General features: G+C 50.6%; 6 protein-coding genes across 6 annotated transcripts; 3 read left to right on the top strand and 3 right to left on the bottom strand.

Moving 5' to 3' along the window:
• Nucleotides 1–2,132: 2,132 nt before the first annotated feature.
• Nucleotides 2,133–4,475, top strand: L3040_004249 (uncharacterized protein; the record flags this gene model as incomplete). Its single annotated transcript, XM_007288972.2, has 1 exon — nucleotides 2,133–4,475. The coding sequence occupies one exon, from the start codon at nucleotides 2,133–2,135 to the stop codon at nucleotides 4,473–4,475; it is 2,343 nt and encodes a 780-aa protein (XP_007289034.2).
• A 1,574-nt stretch (nucleotides 4,476–6,049) lies between these two features.
• On the bottom strand, nucleotides 6,050–7,721 carry L3040_004250 (uncharacterized protein; the record flags this gene model as incomplete). Its single annotated transcript, XM_007288971.2, has 6 exons — nucleotides 6,050–6,068; nucleotides 6,122–6,771; nucleotides 6,827–6,909; nucleotides 6,955–7,199; nucleotides 7,400–7,461; nucleotides 7,656–7,721. The coding sequence occupies 6 exons, from the start codon at nucleotides 7,719–7,721 to the stop codon at nucleotides 6,050–6,052; spliced, it is 1,125 nt and encodes a 374-aa protein (XP_007289033.2).
• A 1,181-nt stretch (nucleotides 7,722–8,902) lies between these two features.
• On the top strand, nucleotides 8,903–10,478 carry L3040_004251 (uncharacterized protein; the record flags this gene model as incomplete). Its single annotated transcript, XM_007288970.2, has 3 exons — nucleotides 8,903–9,100; nucleotides 9,156–9,890; nucleotides 9,948–10,478. The coding sequence occupies 3 exons, from the start codon at nucleotides 8,903–8,905 to the stop codon at nucleotides 10,476–10,478; spliced, it is 1,464 nt and encodes a 487-aa protein (XP_007289032.1).
• A 6,451-nt stretch (nucleotides 10,479–16,929) lies between these two features.
• On the top strand, nucleotides 16,930–20,166 carry L3040_004252 (uncharacterized protein; the record flags this gene model as incomplete). The annotated part of the gene is made up of 5 exons (XM_066154286.1): nucleotides 16,930–17,343; nucleotides 17,405–17,928; nucleotides 18,068–18,116; nucleotides 18,167–19,548; nucleotides 19,605–20,166. The coding sequence occupies 5 exons, from the start codon at nucleotides 16,930–16,932 to the stop codon at nucleotides 20,164–20,166; spliced, it is 2,931 nt and encodes a 976-aa protein (XP_066011909.1).
• A 2,672-nt stretch (nucleotides 20,167–22,838) lies between these two features.
• L3040_004253 (uncharacterized protein) lies at nucleotides 22,839–23,120 on the bottom strand (the record flags this gene model as incomplete). The annotated part of the gene is made up of 1 exon (XM_066154289.1): nucleotides 22,839–23,120. One exon carries the CDS (start codon nucleotides 23,118–23,120, stop codon nucleotides 22,839–22,841), a length of 282 nt encoding a protein of 93 aa, XP_066011910.1.
• Nucleotides 23,121–23,711: 591 nt separating this feature from the next.
• L3040_004254 (uncharacterized protein) lies at nucleotides 23,712–27,584 on the bottom strand (the record flags this gene model as incomplete). Its single annotated transcript, XM_066154294.1, has 8 exons — nucleotides 23,712–23,788; nucleotides 23,849–23,859; nucleotides 24,037–24,415; nucleotides 24,476–24,798; nucleotides 24,849–26,345; nucleotides 26,423–27,384; nucleotides 27,443–27,463; nucleotides 27,522–27,584. The coding sequence occupies 8 exons, from the start codon at nucleotides 27,582–27,584 to the stop codon at nucleotides 23,712–23,714; spliced, it is 3,333 nt and encodes a 1,110-aa protein (XP_066011911.1).
• Between the last annotated feature and the right edge of the window lie 112 nt (nucleotides 27,585–27,696).

Consider the following 27,696-nt stretch of genomic DNA (forward strand, 5'->3'; position numbering starts at 1 on the left):
CAGGTACCCTTGTGAGTGCAGCAGCAGCAGCAGCAGCAGCAGCAACCGGACCAGCCGAAGCTGCTTATCATCCGACGAAGAGTTAGGATTCTCTTTTCAGGAATGACACGAGCCTGCTTTCGCATGTTGACCCTTAAAGAGCTTCTCGAGAAATTGCGTTCATACAAAGGAAGACCTGAGTTCGGGTCAACTCTGAGCCAATCCTTGGAGAACTCCAGGACGATGTTTTATAGCAGGTATTTCTCAAAGATACAAATCGGCAAAACAGCATCTTGACATCGGTAAACTCATTAGAGACCGGCCTCTAGCAGCAAAACCAGATAGAACCGGGCTAGCCTGAACAGGGAGAGTATATACAGACGGGAGCATTGGGACTTGAAAAGTGCCTAGGTATATACTCCAAACACCTTCACTGGGACAGTAGCATGGAGAACCCCGGGTCTGCAGGAAAAAAAAAATGCAATCCGTGGCTCCGTTCGCACCAGAGACCAGGAGTCACACGAGGGAGAAGGCCCGCCGCCTACCGTACCGCAGCTGGATTTGGTTTGCTTACATATTTCCCGCGAGCGTGTTCTTCCATTTGTCAGAAATGGTACTATTATGCCAGCTGATTATTTTTGGTATTTGTTCAGCTTTCGTCAAGATTGGTCCACCTTCCGATTTGAAATCAATCAGGCCGGCTGAACGTTGCCACTTTGACAAATTTTTGGCGTCATATCTGTGCGCTAGGTATCTCAGTCAAACTGACACGCACGGAACAGCCTCTGAGGGTTTGAACCTCTCCTCGTCTGATTTTGACTCGCGAACCGAGCTCAAGAAAGCGGGAATGGAGAAATGGCTGGCGGTGGACAGTCGAGTCCAGACGAGCCCGTTGGATATGATTTTGAGCGTGAAGCAGCGCAGCGCTTCGTATACGTTGTAATACCGGTACCGGTACCGGTAGTACCTACGTAGTACTTCCATCTTCCGTTGAGGCATTTTCGCATTTGAGTTTCCGATCGACAGAGCTCGAGTAAGAGACGTCCAGCGTGCCCGAAGCAGCCAGTCTCCAGGTCCTTTGACTCCCCTCAAACCCCGAAGCGGCTCACGAGTCACAACAACGGCCACCAGCAATACGTAGGTTCAATCCGAAATGATATGCTTTGTTGAGCGCCCAGACGTTCCTGTCGCATCTCAAGCGTTTGCCCATTGCTTGTCAACGATGATGTTTTTTGAGGGGGTGGCATTTTTAAGCCTCGCCCAGTCTTGACACCTTGAGGGGAGCTTGGCAGGCTTCTCACAGCCTTGGATTGGGGTGCCCGGCCGTCGTGATGGAAGCCAGCCATCGATATGATGAGGTTGAGGTTGTCTATGGGATTGGTCTGGGTCTGGGTCTGGGTATGGGGATTGAAATTGATATTGATGATATCGTGACTCGTCATCATCGTTGATTATGATATATGATATATAATGTAATGGAAACACACAGTACATCCACATAACGTACATATACGAATATACTATATATACTACGTACATATATACTATAGTGCTTCAGAGTGCACCCGACCCAGCCCGACTCAAGTGTGCTTTAATGTACAATATATACATAAGGTATATATACATATATATCTTATATAAATTAAATAGCAAGAAGGATGCTCCGTATATCTCTTCTATTATTATCTGTCCCTTACCAGCCCCCCTATCCCTTATATTATCCACACCACACACGACACATACGAGCCGAATTTGAGTCCGAATCCGAGTCCGGTCGGAAAGCTTATTGGGAGAGCCAACCGAGCCACCCGCTTCAGGACCACCTCAATGAAACCTTCACCCCCTCCACTTCAACCTCTCCGACAACCACCACCACCACCACCATTACCACCACCAGTAACATAATACCGTATCATTTGTTCATGATACGACCTAACATACAGCACATCACAGCATCGCACAGCGCGACTCACGACCCATCAAACAATCGCCCTCCTCGATGACCGCCCAATCTATCGAGTCGCGCCGAATCCGCCGTTGATTGCGCCCGCCGAAAAATCACGACTCAACTTAATCTCCGTCACCTACAATGTCGACCAACACCCATTAAGTGACTATTCAGCACTTGCGGCAGGGCCGCGTTATAGATGAAAATGGAAGCCCGACAGATTCTCGACATTGTGAGGCCCAGCCGCACAACGGCCACGACGTCGAGCACGACGCCGCACTGTACCCCTTTCACGCTACCCTCGGCCGGCGTCCTTACACTCGGTGTCGACAACATCATTACGCTGACCTCCGATGCCGTCTTTCAGCCGGAATGCACTGCATCCAGCGACACAGTGCTTACGGGGAAAGGCTCACCGACCTTTACGGACTTTCGTGATCCTTTCTACGCCTCGACGATCCCCGAATGCTACGCGCTGGCAGCGGCGACGGTGATCGCTTATATGCTCGTTATTATGCTATTTATCACCCCTCGGACATTCTTGCGCGAAGGTGCGGTGGTACTAGGGAGACGGGGGTTCACGAATGGCCCCTCGGGCAATAGCGAAGCGGGAATCGGAATCGGTGGCCGACCGTGGTTGCAGAAGGTCGCGGCTCTGACCGTGGCGGTATCCCTTACGATTGCGACCGCAGACACGTTCCGAGTAGCCGAAGAACAATATTATGTTGGATACATGGACGCTGCGGCTCTCCAGAGTCAAGTGGAGGATGGTCTGGAATTGAAGATTATCCGCGTCATCTCCGACACATTCCTGTGGCTTGCTCAAGCTCAAACGTTGATAAGGTTATTCCCACGACAGAGGGAGAAAATCATTATCAAGTGGACGGCCTTCGCTCTCATAACACTCGACGTCCTTTTCAGTATCCTCAACAACTTCGTTTATAACGGCAGCTCTCGCCCACGAAGCTTCGTGGACGCAATCCCCGCACTTGCATACCTATTCCAGCTGGCACTGAGCCTATTGTACGCTGCATGGGTCTTGTACTACTCGATAACCAAGAAACAATTCGCCTTTTATCATGCGCAGATGAAGAATATGATCATGGTATCATTATTGTCAATAGTATCGGTACTAGTTCCAATCGTCTTTTTCGTTTTGGACATATCAAAGCCAACTTTAGCCGGATGGGGAGACTATGTGCGCTGGGTTGGAGCAGCAGCAGCCAGTGTCGTAGTCTGGGAATGGGTGGAAAGAATCGAAGCATTAGAAAGAGAGGATAAGAAAGATGGTGTGTTGGGGCGAGAAGTGTTCGACGGAGATGAGATGTTGGACGCAAATCTTCCAGGAGCGAATTGGAATTATCGTCCGACGCACCGGAGAGGCGGCAGTGGAGATGGAGCCAGTGGAGCCACCACCGGGTCCAGCGGTAGATCGTGGCCTACCGCTGTCAGTGGCCTTGCGAATCGATACCGGCCCCGTGCTAAACACGACATCGAAAAAGGCCGGACTACACAACGCCTTAAAGAGAAACGTTCTCGGCCGCGGCCTCCACTTTGGCCAACTAGGCCTCCCGCCGCTGCAACTCCCGTCAGCAGAACAGATACAGCTAGTGCAGAAAGTACGGTCTATGCTGTTCGATACCATCCGATTAGCGAAGCAACGCCGTCCGTAAGAGATGGTGCGAGACCGACAGAACTTTATAGGCACAACAGTGCAGAGATCAATAGGGAACCAAGCAGCACTCAAGAAGAGTTCAATGCAATAGAGGAGAAGGATCTTGCGATTGAACGAATGGAAGAAGGTCTAGGGTCCGAAGCTGAGCCACCAAAACAACACACTGCTTGGAAGTCCTTTGCCAAGGCAAATCCATTCAAACGGAGAGGGAAAGAACTCCCACCGGAGGTTTCTGCACATACAGCAGCAAAGCCCACAGAGCAGACAAATGTCCACGACGGTACATCAAGCGTATGGGACGTCCGAGCCCGACTCGAGGACTTCGCTGCGACACAAGCCGAGAAACTCCGGGACAAGTCGAAAACAACCTCAGCCGTCGGTCCGCTTCCTAAGACCGTTATCCCAGCCCCTCCGCGAAGGCGTGATCTCGCCGCCGCACTGGAAGAGCTCGAGAACACCGAACGACACGACCATGCTCTAAGTCGAGCTACGCAACTAGAACGTCAACTCCCAGACCGGTCAGCTAGCCAAGCGGCCTGGCTCCCATCTTCCGTCACCCCCGACGATGACCTAGAAACCAGACAACCGCAACAGCGCCCCAGCGACCCTTACCGCCCCGACACTTCTAACGGGCGGTCAATCCACCAACGTAGCGCCATCTCTTTCGTAAGAGCTTCGTCACAGACACAATCCAATGACGCCGTATCACCTGCCGAGATTCAGCGCGTGACGCCGCCGAGCATGAGTGCTAGCCAGGTAAGCAGTTCCACGCTATGGCGCTCACCATCTTTGCCGAGGAGACCGGAAGGGCCGCCCGTGACGAGCATCCCTGCTCCGCCGAGGCGGCCCAGGTCTCCCGACGAGGATGAGTGAGTGGATAGGGTGGTCTGTTTAGTTATGTGTCTAGTTCGGGTTCTGCATTAGCATGGCGCTCTTTTGGACAATTAGCATGGTTGGGTTGGTTGTATTTATGGCATAGCGTGGCACAGCATAGCATAGCGGGAACTTCAAAATGGGGCTGGGTACATAGGAGGACCGCAAGGGACTGCCCTGGACATGAGCGGCATAGATTAATAGATGGGGGGCGAAGATGGGGCCGGGCGACAAGCCGTTTACGTTTACGGTTTGACACTTTGGATAGAAACCTTCGCTGGCATTCTTGGGAACGGCGCAGCACGCCTACGTATGGAGGAGCATCTGTGGATTCCAAAGAGAAGGGGCCAAGAAGGGGGTGGGGGTGGGGGAAAGCAAGAGGCATTGCGGATCCAATGTTGATCTGGTCTTGTCCAGCGATCCGGGGGGGGGATTCCATCAAGACAAGGCAAACGGTGTTAGAAGGAAGGGAGAGAAGAAGATACATATCCGTGTACTGGTTCTAACGTAGTTACCAGTTAATGATGGATGGGCGCTACGAATGTCATGAGTGATGAATATATCCATTTTCCCGTCTCCTAATCCTTTTTACCTTGCAGATCTGCCCTTTGGCATGTCACTCACCCACTTTCGTCCCTTCCCTGTTTCAGACGAGGGAAGGAAGAAAGGAAGAAAGAAAGAAAGAAAGAAAGAAAGAAAGAAAGAAAGAAAGACAAACGCTTCATTGATGACCATCTCCTCATCACCTGTTGGGCAGTTGGATAAATATCGCCATTGCCACCACCATCGCCACTAGCTAGATAGTAGGTAAAAACCCCTACCTCGACTCGATCCCGCGGCCACCTCTTCCGAGACCCTAGAGGGTGAGACGGGAGGGGGAGGGGGACGGATGGTTGGTTTTTATGGTTGGGCTAGCTGACTTGCTGGCTGGCTGGCTGGCTGGCTGACTGACACGACCTTCCTCATCCACTCGCTGCTTCCTCGAGACTCGTGGGTGTGTGGGCTGGGTGAGTTAGGTGAGTGAGCGAGCGGTTTCCCGTTAGATAGATGCCGCTCATATCAACAGTAAAATAAAATCCACTGGCCTTGCTTACATCCCAAGTAGACAAGTGCCAGTCAGAGATGGAAGACAGACGCAACTTGAAATACTATGGGTTGAACACCTCGGCTCAGGAACGTCGGGAAATTAGATAGCAGGCGGCGATGCTTCCGGAAGAAAGGATGCAGATATAATCCGTTGTATAAAGAGCAAAGTGGCCACTTGGCTAGCTGAGAGGGCACTCACTGGAAAGCTAGGTGTCTCTGCGTTGGTGACTAGTTCAGATGTTCGAACATGACTTTGAGAGCGCAAGCCTCGTATGTTCACCAGACATGCCATCAGAAGAATAGTGGTGCGAGTGTTATAGAATCTGAAGTGAACGCAAACTGCCAATGGGTGCAGATGCTTTCTATTGATTGCTATGATCACATCTCCAGCTCGCTCCCTGAAATCAATCCCTCATTAAGGTCATTTAGTTCTCCCGTTCGTAACATCTTCTCATTTCGTTTCGTATCACCCCCGTGCAAAGTCGATTTCACAGAATCGTACCGAACCTATGTGAATCAGTTTGGCATCACAGAAAAGCAGCACATGGTTTGAAACTTACCCGAAGGTCTGTTTGATGCTTCGCACGTAATACTCTCTCCAGTTACGCTTTGTAACCTCTTCTTGGCCCACCGGAACACCACTCCAGGTGACTCTCATAACAGTAACATTATCCACATCGTTTTGATCAAAGTTGATCTCGAGACGTGAGTGGTGATCCTTTGGCCATTGGTCGAGTCTCCAACTTTGGACGATCTTGGTCGGCTCAACGAGTTCGACGTACTCACCGGAGACGTTGCCACCGAACAACTCAAACTTGCCGCCCTGCTTCGCGCCCTCGAACAACTTGGGTGCTGCACGAGTGAAAGCGGAAATGCGTTGGGGGTCTGTAAACGTTTGGTAGAGCTCGGTAGCCGGGGCACGGAACTCCTCGGTATCAGTAACAGTGGTAGTGTTGACCGTGGTGCTGGCCTTGGTCTTCTGAGAGGTCGAAGCAGCGGCTGGTGCAGAGGGAACGTGCAACTTGGGAGTGGAGCTGCCGCTCAAGGTAGGGTTTTCACCCGGGGCATGCTGAAGATCTTTTCCGTGCTCAGCAATCAAGGCGGGACCAAGCTTCGCGAATTCTTTGCGCAACTGTGGGAGAATCTTGGAGCGGACTAGGTCCTTAACGGGAGCTTTGGAGTTGGCATCAGAGTAGATATCTAGGTCGAACTATTCAAGAGTTAGTTTGGCCAGACAAGGCGCCCACGGGGACGAAGAGACATACAACATACTCATTTTCTTCAGTATCATGCGCAACCTCAGGTACTGTGATTGTTCCGCTAACATCTTCACCATCCTTGGTCTTGCCTATTTTGGTCAGCATTGCCTCCGTAACAGTGATTCTCGACTTACCAGAATACTCGAGGACAAGCTTGACGTCAAAAATCGTGATGACTTTCCCCTTGCGCTGGTTAACATCAACGTCGCCATCCATGCTGATCAGCTTGTCTAATTGAGCTGTGACTCCATTCTCCTCAGCATTGATGCCCTTGATGTTCTTCTCCAGGTATGCCTTGGTCCAGACACTGGCATCCTTATTGACCCAGTGCCAATTGTTCGGGTTGTGCAGCATGGTGAGATTGTGTGGAAGGTCGATGCTGTTCAAGATACCTGTCAGCACAAAGAAACGACTGAGATTGCCAGACAGCGAGGGGCTTAAGAATTTTTCAGAAGGAGACCGGAGTCGTAGCATTTTCCTCAAGAACTGAGTACAAAATCGTTCATAGGACTGGTGCCAGCTTGTATATCATCATAAAAGTCGTGAGGGAGAGGAAGGACGTAAATATAACTCTGGTACCTTTGGTGGGGCCTAACGGTGAAAGCTGAGCGTTTAAAATCGGCGACGCTGTATGTCCTCGACTGTAATGGAAGAGGAGATTCACATCTATGGGTTGACGATGAAGCTTCCACGGAGTGCGAATGCTGGGTGTGAAGAAAGAAATAACGGGGTTGGAAGAGAATTGAGCTCTCAAGATAAACAGTGAAAAGAAGAATCTAGAAGCTCAATCAACTAGTGGCCGAGGCTAGTCGAGCACGTGCTGGTTAGCTCCAACCAGGACTGCCCGTGACTTCGACTTTTCTCCGACAACACTCCGGCTGGTACGGACGTGTTCAACCATTTATCCGTATTCTTATATTCTCTAGAATTAGAATCCTTCTTGGATAGCAGTGCCCGGGAGTACGGTAGGTAGTCCCTTGAGATTATGCAATCCATGGCCTTGCTTAACCTTTACCGACATCCAAGCTTTCGAAGCGGCCTTCCTCCTTCCTGCGAATATCTACCGGTACCGTACTTACCTCACTCAAGATTGCTCAAAGCTCTAGGAGGGAGTTTCTTCCTAGCACTCTGCCGGCCATACAATACACACACACGTCCAATCACCTGGTCACAATAAAGCTCTCTCAAACCTGAGCTGTTGTCTCAAATCCACAAATCCACCTAAGCCTCGGACGTGGTGGCTCGGGCGCGGCGCACCAAACACTTTCCCGCAACACCAAGTCAACAATATCTGACAGATCTAACGAAACAGAAACACAAGAACATCATAACGGTAAAGCTTGTTCGTAACCTACTGAGCTGCGATACAAAACCGTTTGTCGAGTGCATTGAGTGGAATGTGTCAAGTGTTTAGGCTGGTAGAACGAACCTCTACTTACGCAGCGACTCGGTTGAAATGACAAGAGAGAGTACGTTGGAATATAACGCAAGCTGCTCATTAATCCAGATCACATACGTCATAGAGGCGTTGATACACCTTTGATGTCCTGAATCTATAGGTACATAAGGTCTGGGTACATGCTTGAAGTCCTTACCAAAAGTCACGTGTCGCGCTTAGATCGGATCAATGATAAAAACAACAAATAAAGGTAACAGAACGAGCCGTGTCGTTAGTTAGGAGTCTGGCAACTTGACAACTTGACTTGTCGGATTGCATACACTCCCTATACAGGAGTATGATGGACTTGGAGTTGGAGACTCAAACGACAATACTGTAAAGATCAAAGCAGGGGGCTGGGGGACGGGAAGGAAGGTTTGGGTCTGACGACAGTCAGGGACTGCCCTTAAGTATTTAAGGTTTTGGATCTTATTCGGATCTTCTACTACCATGCCCATCCAGTGTCGCATCTTCGTGTTCAAACATTGACTGGGCACGCACTTTTCAATTGCAATGCCCATATATGCGCCTTTATCCACCCGCTAATTTACCTTCTACCCCCTACCTGCATTGGATACTTCATTCTATGACACCAAGCGCCTAGTTGACTTCTTTACTGCACGAATTTACACCTACCGGCGACTATGGCTACTACCACCACCAACGACACCCTCTTGTCTCTGTCCGACGAACTGGCACCCTTGGGAGGACCGAACAGCGCAGTCAACCCTCGCCTCCGAAGACGCTCCAGCGGACTCGGAGGAGAGATCAGGGCAGGAGACACAGGCTCGCCGGCATTAGCAACATTGGACGTGAGACCGCCGTCTCCCGCAACAATCAAAGTATGCACGTGTGATGCTTCCACTCCAGCAGCACATCTGATCTGACATGAACCAGGCGCAGACCGAACGCGACCGCAAAAAGCCATTCTCCAAGCGCAGGAAAGCCAAAACAGTCTTCCAACAGTGGAAAAGGTATGCGTTGAAGCACACATGGGTTACACCGCTGGCGCTGTTGCTGGTATTCCTCGCCCTCTATGCGATCAACCCGACTAGCTCGAATCCTGTCCACCACTTTATCTTCCTCTCCTACGAGATTCCTTTAAGTCCGAACGACCCGCCGGGAACACTGACTCAATATGGGAAGGGAGGCTGGGATCTCGCGTTCGTCAGCTTCTATGTTATTGTGCTCTCGTTTACAAGAGAGTTCATCATGCAGAGAATCCTACGACCTCTGGCCAAGCGCAGTGGATTGAAGAGCAGGGCAAAGCAATCCCGCTTCATGGAGCAGATGTATACGGCTATCTACTTTGGATTTCTCGGTCCCTGCGGATTATATGTTATGAGTCGGACACCTCTTTGGTACTTCAACACTAGGGCTATGTACGAGTTCTTCCCACACAAGACCCACGAGGCTTTGTTCAAGTTCTACTACCTCTTCCAGGCGGCATACTGGGCTCAGCAAGCAATTGTGCTTGTGCTGGGAATGGAGAAGCCCAGGAAGGATTTCAGGGAACTGGTTGGGCACCACGTAGTGTCGTTGGCTCTGATATTCTTGAGCTACCGTTTCCACTTTACCTACATGGGTCTCGGGGTCTTTATTACCCACGACATCAGCGATTTCTTCCTCGCCGTAAGTAGCAATTCCGCTCCTCACCCCGGGCTGCGCTAACAACAACCACCTCTCCAGACCTCCAAAACTCTCAACTACCTCGACCACCCGCTCGTCGGCCCCTATTTCGGATTCTTCGTCGTCGCCTGGATATACCTGCGCCATTACCTCAACCTCCGCATCCTCTGGTCCGAATTCAATGAGTTCAAGACCGTCGGCCCCTACGAACTCAACTGGGCAACCGAACAATACAAATGCGCTCTCTCGCACTGGATCTCCACCATCCTACTTGCCGCTCTCCAAGGCCTGAACCTTTTCTGGCTGTACTACATCTTGCGCATCGCATACCGGTTTGTTTTTGTAGGCACTGCGGACGACGACAGAAGTGATAACGATGAGAATGAGTTCCAAGAGGAGGAGAGGCTGGATGCGGAGGCAAGAGACAGGCGGGCGCTGAAGGAAGGAACTGCTAGCCCTGCGGTGGTGCTGCTGAATGGGCAATCTATGAATGGCGCTGCCAAGGGCTATGGGATTGCAGCGAGCAGTGGGGCGAAGACCCTGTCGAATGGGGCTGCAAATCGGAAGGAAACTGGCAGGACGAAAGCTTGATCTGATGGCAAACGCACGCACGCTGATCCGATCTTGGTGTGTGGGGTTACGAGCACCATTGGGGGCGTCGTGTCTCAAAGCTGTAATGACGGGAGAGGCAGTCACATTTGGTATGGAGACTAGCCTGGACTTTACGACTGTCGTTACTTTGTCCTGGATGACAAAGATCCTTTAGAGATCTCTTTACCTGCCTTATTCGGGTCAACATTTTCATGAAGGCGGGGGTGGAAGGCAGGGGAGGATGCCGAGAACACCTGGAACAGTCGTTACGCTTCTTGTAGTGATCATATCTATACGAAGTTTATTAATGAGAATTGGTGGGCTATGATTCCGGTTGCCTCGCACGTGCGATACTGCGCTGTTCAAGTTCAACGACGTGACGGTTCTTGCGATCCTTTGACTTTAGATTCCCTCTCTCCGATCATCAGAGCCCTTCTTCGTCTTAAAAAGTGTGCCTCGATGCTCTCCGAACATCTTCTCATTTGATCAGCCATTAAAGATAGCGCACGTTCTAGCACATCCTCGTCGAAGTCCATACATTGACAAGTCTTGCGTTCTCAGAAAAAGTCATCTCTGCACCCTCAAGAACGAAACAGCGAAAGCTAATCTGCCGCTCCTCTCCATCTCAACAACTATCAATAAGTTGCTCACAAACTCCCCGCTTGGCTTCTGTGCTTCTACTTTCTGTACAAATTGAAAGCTTCGGCTGACTGGATAGTCGAGTAGAAAGGAGGAGGAGGAGGAGGAGGAGGAGGAGGAGTGATCTTCTCGGCTGCGAGAGGTTCACGATCGCGAGTTGTTTACTGTGAGGTGCAATCCGGGGATTTGGTGAGCCTTTTGGAGATTGGGAGCGGCTACTTGAGCGACGCGGTAAAGGGTTCCGACGGCAGTCGGATCCTGTCCCGCTGAGTGAGGGGGATGCTTCCCTTCGACGTGAAGAAAGGACGCTGTATCGGTCTATATGAGTCTACCTACCGTATATCATTGGTAATGGACCTAAGAAAAAAAAAATTACATATATACCTATATCTATATAGTTTAGAAACTTCACTCTACTTATTGCACATGATGTAAGCCATCCTCTTCACGTCTTCTCTCACCAGGTCTCTTTCTTTCGACCGATCGCGAGGATCTCTAGGCCGAGGAGATCGTTACATCTCGGCATCGCGAAGAGGGCCGCTCCTTCTTCGCGCGTGACTCTCCTGGGGGCTGTGAGGTTGGGGCTGAGCCACCCACGACGACAAAAGTTTCGCCCGGCGGCCGGCTCGACTGCGAATGGGAACACCGTTGCGTGTTAGACGCTCGTATTCTTCACGACGGGGCAGCCTCCTCGTCTAATATCCGGTTCCGCACCTGTTTGGCCTATGCTGCTGATAAGTAATAATATACCGGTAGCAGTTTATAAATCTCGTGTGTCGTATCGATATCTCCCCACTCTGCGCCCGTCTGCTCGAGGAGCCAGCCAGGACAAGTAGGTATCGCACAGAAAGGGTGGTGGAAATAAGTAGAATAGCAGTTGTTGATATGCTGCGATGGGCAGAAAGCTGAGGCAGGGGATCGAAGTTGCTTGAAAGCTTGAGGAGGGACAACTGCCGTAGCCTCAGGCAGACGAGGCCGGCCACAAGGGCGCGTGCACCAGTAGTGGTGGGGAGAGGTAGGTAGGTAGGTATATCAGCTTGCAGAGCAGAGAGCTCTGCATTGCAGACAACAATCCATTCATTCGCTTTGGCAACTCGGTCATCGTCCAAATATAGGACACGTGACTGTTTGAGGCAGGTGGTCCCTCTACGTCCCCTTGCCCCCGTTTCCTTCCCGTTCTCCACCTCCATTGCCCGCAGATCAAGCTTTCCCTTCCGTTGTCTATACACTCTTCACTCTTCACTCTTCACTCTTCACTCTTCACTCTTCACTCTTCACTCTTCACTCTTCACTCTTCACTCTTCACTCTTCACTCTTCACTCTTCACTCTCCACTCTCCACTCTCCACTGTCCACTGTCTACTCTTTCCCGCTTCTCTTTCTTTAGATACTAAACCGATAAACCAATAAATAAACAGGTACGCGAATGAGGGAGCTTACAAGTGGACGGACGGCGAAAAGAAAGTGGTGGGGTTTGATTGGATTGGATTGGCAGGTGACTTCCTCTTTACTTTTCCTTTGTCATGCTTGATTATTTGTAATTTCTGGGCCGGGCTAGGCTGAACTAGTCAGATTCGGTTTGGTTTTGAAATCTTTCGTATTTGTTTATATATATATATATATGAAAAAATCATAAGCCTACTCTCATCCCCCTACTATAGAACTCGCGGCGTCCTTGTAATTCTCGGTCACTTCGAAGCCGTAGATCAGAGCATGTGGATTCGGGACTTCACTTACTTGCGTACTTACCTACTTATTGAGTGGTATAGTAGCCATGTTTTTCTTTCACGAGACTTCATGGGGAGAATGGTATGTTTTTTTGTATGTATTATCCTCTTGCTTTCAAATTCTGGAGCGTAGTCGTGTGTTGCAGTCGAGGTGTACTACGTACGGTAGTTTCAAATCGATAGGTTGAAATCTACTTGTATCGTCAAGGCTCACCTCACCGACCCATACGCGCCGTTGGAGTCATACGATCTCTCACCCGAACTAGCTTCCCCGTGGAGATTCACGTACCTAGTAAAGTACCTAGTTGAACTTGTGGATATGCAGCTACCAAGGCCCCGGGCCCGGCCGGCGGCCACCCGCTTACCGCTACTCCACTCGACTTGCCTATGGGTGAAGGCAGGGATGAGGAGACGAGCAATGCAAGTGCGCTAGCTGCAGAGGTGCTGACCGATCGATTACATACTTAATGATCTGTGATCTGTGGGGAGAGAGAAAGGTCTTGCGTGCTTGCGAGAGAGGAGAGAAGAGAATGGCGAGTATTTGCATTTGCCGTTTTCGGATCCGGGCCCGGGACCTGGATGCTGGCGCCGAAGACGCTGTGCGTCTGCAGAGAACAAGATTAGGCAGTGGTTCATACGCTGAATGTATAACCAGCTACGGAAATGGCTTCCGACTGATAGAGTATGGCCGGGGGCGCAGGAAGTCCGCTTCTGAAAAGAGAAGGAGGGAGAGTGTACGTGTGTACTCTAGGAACTAGTCCACATATGAATGGCTTGCATTTCCGAGGGCATGTTATCCCACCCAGGAGCCACGTAGAGCCGTTCGGAGCGGTGCGCATAGACAAACCCGAAGACTATATAGGCCACGCTGCTGCCGGAGGGCCGGAGGGCCGGAGAGACGTTTGAAACATGCCGATCATTCTCGGGCCATTTCCAAAAAGAGATCTAGGGTGACAGGGCGACGGAGCGACGGAGCGACGGATTACGGGAGCGACGGGCTACGGGAGCGACGGGCTACGGCATCGACGTGGAGAGACCGGTAAGTGTATGCGATTGGCGGCGCAGGGGAAGAGAGGGAAGGGGACGGTGACGGTGACGATAGGGAGCTTTGCTTGCTTGCTTGTTTTTTCGATTGATTGATTGATTGACAGAGTTTCTCACCGCCGTATCGATTCCGGGCCAGTGATGTGGGAGCATGAATCAAGAGGGTATCAATGGCTAGGTAGATGATGCATCGTCCGTCACACAGAGCGACGTAGCTGAGATATGAGCGGCTCTTGATATGCATGGATACTGGTACCGGTTTTGCGAGCTCGGGTGTTGGAGTGATGGAAGTAGAGGAGGTGGTTTTGTTGTTGCGAGGGGTGATTTCTTGAGGATGAGTGTCCAATTAAGGTTGCCCCTGGGGAAATCTCGCTTAGGATATGCTGGCCTTCTTTTCGGACAAATACTGTAATGCGGTCGCGAACTGGAGACCGTGCAGATGCAGATGCAGATGCAAGTGCAGATGCAGATGCAGGTCGCTATGCAGGTGGCTCGCCATGCAGCTCCTCCGTGGCTCCGTTGCCCCGTTGTTCCGTTGTTCCGGGGCAGTGGGCAGTGATGAGGGTGGTCGAAGAAGCGTTGATAGCTATTGAAGCGTTGATAGGTATTCTGTGAATGAAGTGTTGAGAGGCGATTTCCAAGTGGCTGTTAGAGATACACTAGGCAAACTTGAGTAGATAGTTGATTGTACTGGGGAATAGGGACAGGCAACGGGAACAGCGACTGAGACCACGTTGGGAGTCTGGACCTTCTAGACCTTCTAGACCTTCTAGAGCTTGTAGTAGTGTGACGGTGTGGCCGACGTGTGAGTATCGGACTGAGACACTGGATTGGTCACGACACGATCAGCTGAGTTGAAGTCATAGATAAAGGGGAATAAGGCCGTCAATGGTGTGATGCGAGAGAAACAAAGAAATAGAAGCAATTAACAGTTGACCCATTCTGGTCATATGAAGGGTGCCCCATGACTTCCAGTGTGTGTGGTACAGGAAAACAGATTTCTATATATGTGCACGCATGAAAGCTATAATAAAATATACAGCTAAATATATATAGGTAACTCATCAAGTCCCGTTCTATCAGCCATAGAGAGGCAGAACCGTAGAAGAGACTGGATCCCAGCAACCGGGTGCTCGTAAATAAAGAGGTGCAGCATCACCATTTGTCAGATCGGTAACAGTAAGGAACACCAAGGGAGTCCAGACTTTATGTATTCCGTAATTTCTCAATAATTGAACCTTGTTCCAGAATAGATATCGTGCCAATGCGGCATAATAGAAGCTCTTCCGGACCAGGATCAGGACCAGGACCCGGACTAGGGCAGATCCATATCACTGATCGATCCATACGAAATCAGAAGAGAAATCCAAACACCTCTGCTTCCAAACCGAACCACCGTCTCTGGTTGACTCACTGCCTGAATGATTGACTGACGACGAGCCTCAAACAAAGTGAGTGTCCGTCCAACACCAAAAGTCAAACGGCCTTCGATATCTGAAATGCCTTAAGGTCTTCAAACGTCGGGAGAAACTACGGACCGAGCTTGTCTGTGCTCGCCGCAGCTAGGAGTATTAGCTGTATATGTGACACCCTTGCTGCATCTGAACTGAAGATCTCTCGTGTTCTATTGTATTATCCGGTACTGGATGCACTCCAAGCTAGCTAGTAATAGATCTGGGATTCCTCTTCCGGAGGCGGCTCGCGTCTTGCGTCTGAGAGTCTGAGAGTCGGAGAGTCGGAGAGTCTGAGAATCTAAGAGTCTAATAAGAGTCTGAGAGTTTGTGAGTCTGCTATCAAATCAACTCGACGCGACTCGACTCGACTCGACTCGCCTCAACTCAACTCAACTCGACTCAACTAAACTCAACTCTACCGACTACGTAAGCTGGGTGTATCGCCGCCGCTGCATATATATTAGTCGCAACATAGATAGAGACTGCATGCGACTTGCTGCATACATCTTTGCATATACTGCAAACAACTAGTTGTACATCTCTCTCTTTCTGCACGGATTGCATTAAAGGCAAACGCTCCGCAGAGAACGGAAAGAACGGGCCTGGCCAAAAGACCCTAGTCGCTAGCTCGGGGCGGTGAGCGTAGCGCCACACTGGCTCGATCGAATTGCCCATAGAGCCATAGAGAGCTTCACTTCACCTCGAATCCTCCTCCTTCCACAAAGATCCTACAACCCCCCCCCCCCCCCCTCTCCTCCTCTCCAATACAAATCCATTCCAATCCATTCCGAACTACATCAAACAAAACCTCGTCGTCGCCGAAGGTCAGAGGAAACAGATCTGGTGTGCCAGTGACGTTCCCAGATACCACACGATACGATCCCATCCCACACCATACATCTCGACTTCTCCCTCCGAACCGGTAGTGCAGGACTGCACGGCCCCGATCCTTGTCTATAACAAACAGGTCGAAGGTGATATCCAGTTCCAGGTCCAGGCCGATTCTCTAGATCGACACCACCGTCCCATCAATACCACCAGTAAGGTCCTGCCTGGGTCCCGTGTGTCGATCTCCCTCTATCTCGGTCGACTACGGAGTACACCGCGACTCTAGGATCTAGAGTCTCCATACTGTTCCAGCGCTCTCACCTATCTCCGCGCTCACCTTAACGCGCCTGCTCTGAGGTAAGTTACCATACCCAACTCCCCCTCCCCCTCCCCCTCCCCCCCCCCCCCCCCCCTCTCCTCCTCCGTCCTTATTATCTGGAAAGGCTCCATACCACCTCACTGCATACTCGAACCCCTCCCAACCTCAAAAGTCTCATTCCAGCTTCTTTTTATTCATCACATGAGCTCTGCTCCACCCAGCCACCAGCACGCACGCACGCATGCAAGCCACACCCGCTGACACCATTTCATGATCTTGCAGGTGGCGATTGCCGTACCGAGGCTGCGTCTGCTTCGCGTTCGCCCCGAGCACCTCAATTGAAGCTCGTCGCCATCTAAGGTGCCATGAGCTGTCAACAACCCTCTTACGAACCGGAAATCTGATGAGGGACGGGGGAAACGGAACTATCCCATAATTGTAATGGCAGCAGAGGCATATGAGCTAAGCTCACAGCTTGGAAGTCAAGATGGAGCTTCGAATTTGTCCACCAAGCTTCTCAACTTCGTCCATTTCTACTCTTCACCCGCCCTCTTTATCATATTTATCGTAGCTTTTGTTACGAATTCTATTCTCTCCGCTGAGAACGCTGCAGAGTCGCTAGGTCCCGTTCGACTCGGTCCTGGTGGAAAGCCACTACCCCGCGGAACGGCTCGAAAGAACGAAGAAGAGAGGGAGAAGAGAAAGAAGGACAAGGATTTCAGCCATGGCAGAAAGCTGTTCTTCTTCTACCTTTCTGCTGCACTTCTTGCGACTTTTGTGGCAAATGCAATCAACATCATTGCTCATGCTCTCACCGATACTGCGAATGGTTGGTGGTGTGGTGAAGCTGCGGCTGTAAGTAGTAGAACGTTCTTATTTCTTCAAAGACCGGCATAACTAACCCAATTTCGACTAGATATATGTTTGTGCATCGGCCTTCTTCTATAGCATCTTCCTCATCTCTCTGGTGGACACGACGCCATCTCCCAACATCGCTCACCAAATTACATGGGGCTTTTCCATTATCATGGAAGTCGTACTGCTAGGGGGGAATATTGCCTTATACACCAGTCCTCATAAGGAAATCAATTCTCTGAAGAAAAAGGACGACAGCGAGAAGATTTACGATTCACCAACAGATTGGGAGGCTGTCCAATTAACAATTGATATAGCCCGAGTCATAGTCCTACTAGCCCTCTTCACATTCTACATTATTTTCTCCCTCGAACGCAGTCACAATCAACGAAGCGAGTCACGAGGGGATTCTGACGAGCAGGCCCCTCTCCTTGTCAACGGCCAGGCTAACGGAAATGGACATGTTCATGATAATGGAACAATTGGTCATGGTGAATGTGCTGCTGGATTCGTTACTCCCAACACCCGCAAGAGTACAGAGGAACCCGCATTCTACAAGCCAACCGTGCAGCCAAATAAGACTTGGTACGAATATCTCAGAGGTTATTCTCTCTTCTTCCCATACTTGTGGCCAAGCAGATCTGTCCGCCTTCAGCTTGTGGTTCTGGTTTGCTTCCTTCTGGTTATACTTCAACGGGTGGTCAACATTGCTGTGCCCATCCAGCTTGGTCGCCTCACCAACCAACTCGCCAATCGAGATGGAGAGACCTCTGGTATGCCTTGGCTCTCGATCTCCATGCTCATCGGATTCAAGTTTCTGCAGGGTACTGGTGGTATCCTGGGAGCCATTAGATCTGTACTCTGGATTCCTATCTCTCAATACTCCTACCGAGCATTGACTACAGCATCTTTTGAGCATGTTCACAGTCTCAGTCTTGACTTTCACTTGGGTAAGCGAACAGGAGAGGTCTTGTCTGCTCTGAGCAAAGGAAACGCTATCAACAATTTCCTCGAGCAAATCACGTTTCAAGTTCTCCCCATGATTTTTGATTTAGGGGTTGCAATTGTGTACTTTGGTATTGCTTTCGACGCCTACTATGCCTTAGTGGTTGCCATGATCACGTTCGCCTACCTCTACCTTACAATCCGGATGGCCCGATGGCGCTCTACCCAGAGACGAGCCATGACAAATCTGAGCCGAGAGGAGGATGCAGTCAAGAACGATTCTCTCACTTCCTATGAGACTGTCAAGTATTTCAATGCCGAGGAATACGAGTTCAATCGATATCGCAAAGCGGTCATCGCGTTCCAGGCAATGGAGTACGAGGTCACGATATCTTTGAATATTCTCAATATTTCACAGAACATGGTGTTCATGACTGGTCTCCTTGTCACGTCTTTCATTTCTGCATATCAAGTTACAACTGGTATTCGCAAGGCGGGAGACTTCGTAACGCTCTTGACTTACATGGCGCAACTCCAACAGCCCCTCAATTTCTTTGGCTCGTTCTACCGGAGCGTACAGAGCGCAATGATCAGCGGAGAGAGACTCCTCGAGCTTTTCAAAGAGCAACCCACTGTTGTCGACGAGCTCGAAGCAAAGGCCATGCCAGGTTGTGAAGGCCAAATCAGTTTCCAGAACGTCAAATTCTCCTACGACCAACGCAAGCCTGCCCTGGAAAACCTTAGTTTCAATTGCCGTCCTGGCACCACCACTGCGTTTGTTGGGGAATCTGGTGGGGGGAAGTCAACCGTCTTCAGACTTTTATTCCGGTTTTACAACACCCAAGATGGAAGTATTCAAGTCGATGGCACTGATGTTAGAGACATTACCATTGATTCTCTGCGGCGCCACATCGGAGTAGTTCCACAGGATACCATTCTGTTCAATGAGACTCTCATGTACAATCTGAAGTACGCCAACCAGGCGGCCACGGACGAGCAGGTCTACGCAGCATGCCGCGCAGCTTCCATCCACGACAAGATCATGGCCTTCCCGGATCAGTACGAGACCAAAGTCGGAGAGCGCGGTCTTCGTCTAAGTGGTGGAGAGAAACAGCGTGTGGCTATTGCTCGTACCATCCTCAAGGACCCCCGCATCATCATGCTAGATGAGGCTACGGCGGCTTTGGATTCAGATACTGAACAGAACATCCAAGAGGCACTGCGAACCTTGTCTCAAGGCCGGACTATGCTTGTCATTGCGTGAGTTGTCCTGTTTTTCGCGGTCAAGTCAAGTAAATTACTAACTCAGTCCACAGTCATCGCCTGTCAACAATCACCAGTGCTGACCAGATCGTTGTTCTCCATGCTGGTCGGGTTGACGAAGCTGGGACTCACAAGGAATTGCTGGAGAAGAAGGGCCGCTACTACAACATGTGGCGAAAGCAGATCAAGGCTGAGCGTGCCGAGCAGCAAGCTACACAGATGATGGCAAAAGCCAAGGCTCTGAAGGATGCTATCATGACCCGACCCACCAGCTCTGGAAATGAGGGAAGTCCGAGTGAGGAAGCCAGTGACAATGATTGTGGACGCGACAACCGAAGTACTACAACGTCGGCCACGCTTGCCTCCAACGCCCTCCTCGTCAAAAAGCCTGAGGCATATCGGATGGATAGCTCTTCAGGCTCCGAGTCTAACTTTGGGGACGTCAATGGCATCAATGGCACCAAGCCAGACAGCGTCGACAAATTCCAAGGCGTTGAGACTGCGGGCGAGACCTTGGTTGGGGCCACGGCTCAGGGTGCTCAAAACGATGCCCGTCAGGCTGAACAAGAGCAGCCCCGACAAACAGACCCTTCTAACAAGCTGCGGATTTCTTGAACGATAATCGATTTCTTCCGAATTCTTTACATCACGCAAAATCCGATGATGAGCAAAAGATACCCAATACCCACAGCGCGTTTCGTGAACTGCGGTTCATTGGCCATTTCGGCCGGTCTCAACGCAGCTTGTTCGCAGACTCATAAATTTTCTCGATGATTTTCCCTTTTTCTTCTTCTTTCTTCTTCATGTGTCTTTTTCTCCACGATGACCACAAAATTGGGTTTTAATAATTGAGACGAGAGAAAAGAAGATTACGGCTTTACGAACCTTGCATAAAACGGTGCATGAACGGGGCGGGCTCAGCGATTTGATTTGAATTTTTCTGGCTTTTCCCTTTCCGGTCCGCTCTTTCTGCTTCTGAATAGTTCCAGGGATAGAGGCTGGAGCCCAGGGTCTGCTCTATTGGTTCTTGCTTTTACATGGAACTTCCGGTATGTATTTTACATCCAAAACAACGGCGTGGGGGCTGTTTGCTAGTTTGCTTGCTTGATATGGTGCCACGGGGTTGGGCCGGGATGACGGGTTGGTCTGTCCCCGGAAGGTGCTCTGGATGGGAGGCTCTTATGCCGGCTGGCTGGGAGTCGGCTGGCTGTGGCATGACAAAATGGCTTAGACAATTGATGCAAATCACCCCGTACTTCCTCTTTCTCTCTTTCTTTCTTTCTTTTCTTTCTTGCTTTCTAGCTTTCATCTACCCATCTATCCACCCCTCTCCACAACCCCCCCTCCTCTTTTTTAGAACACTACAATACAAACCACGACACCGTTGCGGAAACCAATCTATCTACCTAACCCAACCACCTCTTCCCTGGATACCCTTGGTTCTCCCCCTACGCCCCTTCCAACCTCTGGAGCTGTCTAACCCATTCATGCTGGGCTCACGAGACGGGAGGGGCGAGGAGCTGGACGTGCAGTGGAAGAAGATGTGGAGGATGCGGTGGCGCTGGTCTTGGGAGGTTCGTATCGGAGGGGGAGGGAGAGGGGAGAGGGGAAGGGACAAGTACATCCTTGCTTTCGTCTTCTCTCGCTGTGGAATCACTCATACGTGTGGGAGGGGGATATGCCAGGGAGAGAGAGGGGGGTGGGTTTTGGAAGTGAGTTTGGGTTGTGAAGATATAGTCACTCTCCGGGTTTCTGATACAGCGAGACGGGAGCGGGAGTAAGTGAGTGAGTGAGTGAGTGGGTGCTACTCGATGAATCCTGTCTTACTTACTTACTAGCTGGCTAGCTTTCTGACTCGCTCATGACTTACTCACTGTCTGGAAAATCGAGAACCAGAAGGGAGAAGAAGAAAAAAGAAGAAAGGAAAAAAAAGACACGTAGGATAGATACATACAAACATTTTACGAACCTTTCTCGGAGAGAGAGAGAGGACTAAGAGAGACCACCACACCATATGCACCCGCTTTCCTCCTGCGCCGTTCGGAAGTGCCGACGCGTCCGCGTAGTCGCGCGCTGCTGAGTTGCTCTGGCGCGTCTGCGGCAGGGCATGAAGGGTGCGGGAGGTGGATCCGCTGGGGCCGTGTCGGGGTTGTGTTTAGGGGTTGTTTGTTGTGGTGGTGGGCGTGGATGAGATGGGATGTGATGGGATGTGATGGGATAGGGGGGGGGGGGGGGGAAGGGGGAAGGGGGAAGGAAGGGTAATCGATCAATCGACAGATAGATAGATAAATAGGTAGCTTCATCTGCCAAGTCTTATTCCAATTCTAGTTTTGGGGTGCTGTTTGTTCTCTCATTTTTTCCTTTTTTTTTTTTTTTTTTTTTTTTTTTTTTTTTTTTACTTTGGGTGATCTTTCTCCCTGGGACTCGATTCTTACCTGACTATACCTCTACACCCGGTATACAGAGAGAAGTCGTCTAAACGCGGAAGTAACAACTGGAAGGGGAGGGGGGGGAAGGCGGTTCCATCCGTCCGCTCCGAGCTAAGCGAAGAACCAACGACGTCGATCGATCGCGCCTCCGCACCTTCAGCGATCCTTCCTGCTTGGGCCAACTCTGGCGAACCTGGACAGCAACAGGCAACAGGAGATACCGGTATTGAAGCGACCGGGCTCGTGCACAAGAAAGAAAAAGGAAAAAAATGGGTTACTTCAGAGCGGCTAGGCAACCTCGCTATTACTGCAATCAAAGCTTCAATTAACGCGAGGCGAGAAGAGGAGGAAATCAATCACAGATGGGCAGCGGAAAGAGTCACGGGGTAATCTATCTACATACAGGCTAGACTCACTCGTCGGACCACCTTCTCGGAATGAATAGGGGCGATGAGTTGTTTCCCGAACCGTGCTTTCTTCGTAGGTCGTCGGGTGGTTTCATGGATGGATGGATAGGTCTTCTTGCACTGTGTATTTGTATGTTAAGAAGAAGAAGAAGAAGAAGAAGAAGAAGAAGAAATAAAAAAAAATCTACTCGCGAGTAAATGAGTGAAGTGATGCAGCTCCACACCTTTGTAAAAAACCCCCGTCGCAGGGGACAGAGCGAGACTACCTATCTCCCGAGTCCACGAAATCCATCGCAGCAAAACAAGTAAGTACCGCCGACATATACGTCCAAACATCAACGCCCAACCATCAACACACACATACATCCCACCCTAAAAACCACCCAAGAGATTGGTTGACCCCCATCTCGCTACCGTCCGTCACCACCACCACCGCCACCACCACCACCTCTCAATACGCCGCAGCTCTCGGCGTCCAAGGCCGCCCCTGCGCATCGTACAACCCACAGGTATTACAGCGCACATGCCCGCAGACAAAGCAAGACTCAATGACGTCGCCCGTGCGCGCGATGCGGATGTTGCGCCGCGTCTCGCCCAGGGCCTCCACGCACGGGGCGCCCTTCTCGTTGGGGTGCCCGTACTTGCCTTCCTTGTTGCAGCAGGTCCAGGTGCTGCACGTGGAGTAGTCCACGACTGGCTTCGGGCCGGCGCGGTGGGAGGCTGTGCTGGGCATGGGTTGGTTTGGTTTGGTTTGGGGGGGAAGGGAGGGAGGGAGGGAGGGATGGGCGGTCTCTGCGAGGTGTTGGATGTTAGATTTGAGGTATGGTCTTTTTACTTTCTCTTCTTGTTTCTTTTCTTGAGAGAGAGAGAGAGAGAGAGAGAGGGAGAGGGGAAAGGGGGAGTGGATGCCAGGGACAGCAAGGTAGATAGATAGATGTATCTACCGAAGATAGGAGCCTGGAGAGCAATCCGCTCCCGTGCTGTATCTCGAGAGCTCGGCGAAGGTGGTTCGACGAACGAATTACTCGAGAGCAAGCCTTTCCCGCGAGGAGGACGGAGATGATGTGCGTACGTACGTGCTAATCGTAATTGCTCGGGACTGAGAAAGGAAGACGTTCGAAGAGGTGTGTGGGTGCGAGTGTGGGTGATGAAGAAGAAGAAGAAGAAGGAAAGTCGTAATTCCAAGCCAGAAGGCGAGCCCTGATGTAGGCCAGCATTCTACTCATGAATAACCTTTCCCTGCAGGAGAGTTGCACTCGTGGAGAAGGCATGTCCTGAATCACAGTAATTCGTGTGGGGTTCAAAGGATAGGTGTTATTCGACGTTAGGGAACGGAGGCGATGGGACCCCGATGCCACTTCCAAAAAGCTTTCGGTTCCGTCGCGGAACAGATGCCAGGAGCTTGAACTTCGTTAATATAGAATCACAGCACTGCGTTGAGGATGTGGATCGAGAACTGACCTTGCAAGCCCCTACAGTCACAAAGATTAAGCGAGATCAAATAGGGGTCAGCGAATCGAACAGCACATGAGCACAAGTTTTTGTAGAGCTCGTAATGAAATGGTATATCCTTCCATGAGATTTGGCTGTCTAGCCCACCATACCATCAACGCTGCTCTGGGTGCTACTACCAACGTCTTAGAGCCTACCGCTTCAACGTCTTCTGCTTCTCTGCATCCTTCACCAATTTCCGCCCGCTAACCATTAGCCCCTTCCTCTTCCTCACACCATCCATATACCTCTTCGCCACATTCTCCTTATCAGCCAGCTCTCCCAGATCCTCCAGATCGTCCTCCGTAAACGGAACCCAGAATGGATCTTCGTCGAGAATCTCGTAGCCTTGGAAGATAAGTTGCGGTGATGCGGCACCGGATGTGCGTTTGCGGATTTCGTCAGAGAAGCCGAAGGATTCGGCGACGGGGAGGAGGGATTGGATTGTAAAGAAGGGGGTACCTTCGTTCATGGCTTCGGATTGAACGCGGCCACGACGGCGGGTCAGGACGTCGTAGACGCGGCCCAGGACTTCGGCTGGGTTGTTGTTAAAATTGACGCATGGCAAAATGATTGGCTGTGGGGAAAGTGACTTACTACTTGCTTGAATCTCACAAGAGTACATTGCGAGAAGTAAGCGTGGACTCCAGTCTAAAAACCCTTGCTTGATGGCTTGTTGCACGGTCTTTATAACTTCGCCCGTGAGGCGGCCGAGTTTATCGCGTGCTGAGGACTCATCTTCTGCTGCAGGAGTGATCGTAACCTCCTCGAGGAACACGGCAATACCTTGAACTGGCTCATTACACATGGGCCCTTGAGCGGTGGCGAGTTGGAAGGCATAGCTTATCTTGTCGGAGAAGTCTCGTGCTTCTAAAGTATCGCCAATCGTCTGCTCCTTCTCAACTTCTGCTTCTCGGAGGCTGCGTGTGTTAGTTGAGAGACTCTAGGGCTTAGTATCACTGAGACTTACAATCGCCCACAAATACCATCCTTGGTTCTATCAATCAAGAGATTGGGTCCTGTTCTCCGTGGTCCGAACGCTGTGATTTGTTCCACTGCATTTGCCCAGATATCTCGCTGTCCCTTGACTCCTTCGAAAGTAGTCTGGAGCTCCTTCTTGAACTCGGCAAGTGACAATACCTTTTTGTTATCAAGCACATCGTCAACATCAACCTGTTCCGCACTTGTTGTCTCGCCATTCGCTGTTACGCTTTTCTCAACGGCTTCGCGGTCGGAATAAAGTCGCTTGATCGCACTCGAATTTTTTGACAGAAAGTTCGTCACTTCAGCTGGTAGAGGTCGTACAGTCAACCGAACAGAGACTTGCTTGGAAGCTGTTACAGCCACAACAGTACCTCTCCCCAATTCCTTGCTCGCAGGTGGTTTCATCTCCTCAGCACGTACGATTGTTTCCCGGTAAGGCACAATCGGCTCGCCAGCCTGGATCTCGCATCTGGCAAATCTCTCCCGTAGGTCCGTCAAGCAACGCTCTAGGTGCAACTCTCCAGCGGTCAGAAGGACGTGCTCACCACTCTCGAACTGTTCGTATTCGGCACAAGGGTCACTCTGTACAAGTAATTTGAGCCCAGTGATCATCTTTTCCAGGTCTGCTGGGCTGACAGGCTCCAGAGCAACGCGAACAATTGGCTTCGAAGCCATATTTACGCCCGCGAGATTGACGCTACCTTCTAGTTGACTGCAGATGGTTCCCGACTTGAGAACATGGCCTTCCAATCCAGCGATACCGAAGACCACACCGGCTGGTACTGATGTCAAAGGCTCGAGACTACGTCCCATGAGCAGGTAGAGAGCAGTCACAGTGACTTTCTGAGGCTCGGGGGCATTGTGAGGATTCGCAGGTGTGAACTTCGGCGGTAGAACATAGACCGAGTCCCCAACTGACAGTGTCCCGGAGTATATTCTTGCGAATCCAATGAGGTGCTCCCGGTCAGGTTTTGCCTCTTCGATATTAGCTTCCTCGAGACTGGCCTCTCCGATTGCTTCTGTAATGCCACCCAGAGGGTCTTTTGTGTCGCCGTTTTCTAGAGCCTTCGCCTTCGCAATTTCTGCTCGTTTCCGGCGTCCCATCTCCCTTGCTTCTTCCGGACTCAATGCACCTCGGCGCTTATTTTCTGGGAGCTCGCTCTCTGGTATTGACACCATTTTACTGATGTAGGCCACGACTGGATCACTGTTGGAGCTTTTTGACTTGACCATAGCGTCACGGATGATTGGGTCAACAAACTTGAAGCCAGGAGAATCGTCGATGAGGGCAGGTAGTCTATCCGCTTGTGCTGTAGGTGGCGCTGGTAACGACTCTATTACAGAAACCAGCAATGCCGTTGATAGTGGAAGCCAGGCGCTAAACAGTGTAGTAAGGATAGCTCGAGGATCTCTTGAGCGTATGATATGCGGAGGAAGGGTAATATTCAACGACTTGGTAATTTTATCGGTCAAAACAGGATCACTAAAGTGTGACGCGTTAGAACACACATTCTAGGCTGCTTAAGCATACCCACAGGGAAGAGAAGGAAATATACGCACCCCTTGCCCTTATCACCGCCGGTTGTAGCTGAGTATACAGCCCATATCTGATCAAGCACAAGTTGAACAAACATAGGCTTGAGATTTCTGCCCTTAAGATGCTTCTGCCCCAGAACCTTTTTCGTCTTGGGGTCCAGATAAAAGTCTCCCCAGAGTACTTTCTCCATAACATTTCTTTTGATTCCCAGCTTTTTCTCATATAAGCTGGCAAATTGTCTTACAGTAAATGCCCAGCCATCGATGGCACTGCTGAATATGACGTTGTTCTTTTCCGGCGCAAAATAGATGTCCTCGTCATCTTTTTCTTCGAATGTGTTGTGAGATGATAACATACTCTCAGTGTCAATTGAAGTCGCATTTGTTCCATTCGCGGTATCCCGGTCCGTCTTCTCCTTCTCCTTTGCAGCAACGGCAGCGATTCTCTCGTCGACTCTTTCTCTCCAGTTCAGGTCCTCCTCCATTCTCTCGCCTTGGAAAAATGACCCCAGCACGGCGTTAACTTGCTCCAGAATTTTGTTCAGATGTATGTAGGCCTCTCCAGGTGTCATCTTCAATTCCGTAATGAGACGATCCATCTTGTTAATGACCAGCAACGGCTTCATGTGTTCCACCCAGGTTTGCCGCAGCACAGTCACAGTCTGACTGCAAACTCCTTCCACAGAATCCACGAGTACTATGGCCCCGTCGCAGAGCCGAGACGCAGTCGAAACCTCGCTGCTGAAATCGATGTGCCCAGGGGAGTCTATTAAATTGATCAGGTATTCTCTTTGTTCTGGCGTTGCGTCCGGCGCAGATCTGCGAAGCATAGAGAAGAAGAGGGAGATGGCAGATGACTCCATGGTAATCCCACGAGTCTGCTCATCGGGTCGCGAATCGAGGTATCGTATTTTGCCGGCCATTTTCGACGAGATGATGCCGTTCGTCGCAATGAGCGCGTCGGAAAGGGATGTCTTTCCATGATCCTAATGCGAACATTAGACGCCTTCGATAGTGACAAGATGCGCAAATGCTGAGACTTACGACGTGGGCTAAGATGCATATCTAGAATTCATATCAGCGCCAACGGACATATACTGTTACCCCTCCATCGCGGACTTACATTTCTGATGCCTTCCGGATTTTTCTGTAAAGCGACCAGCTTTTCTGGATTAACGACAGGCATATTGAAGGCTAGAGTTCTTACGCAGACAGAACAATGAAGAGAGAGAGAGTAGACAAGAAGGAAGCCCAGAAGGCCTGAAGTCGAGGTGGTGTTAAGCTGGAATTATTTTAGC

The sequence above is a fragment of the Drepanopeziza brunnea genome (assembly GCF_022702325.1).
Source record: "Drepanopeziza brunnea f. sp. 'multigermtubi' strain 214-2 chromosome Unknown ctg6, whole genome shotgun sequence".
Taxonomy (NCBI): Eukaryota; Fungi; Ascomycota; class Leotiomycetes; order Helotiales; family Drepanopezizaceae; genus Drepanopeziza; species Drepanopeziza brunnea.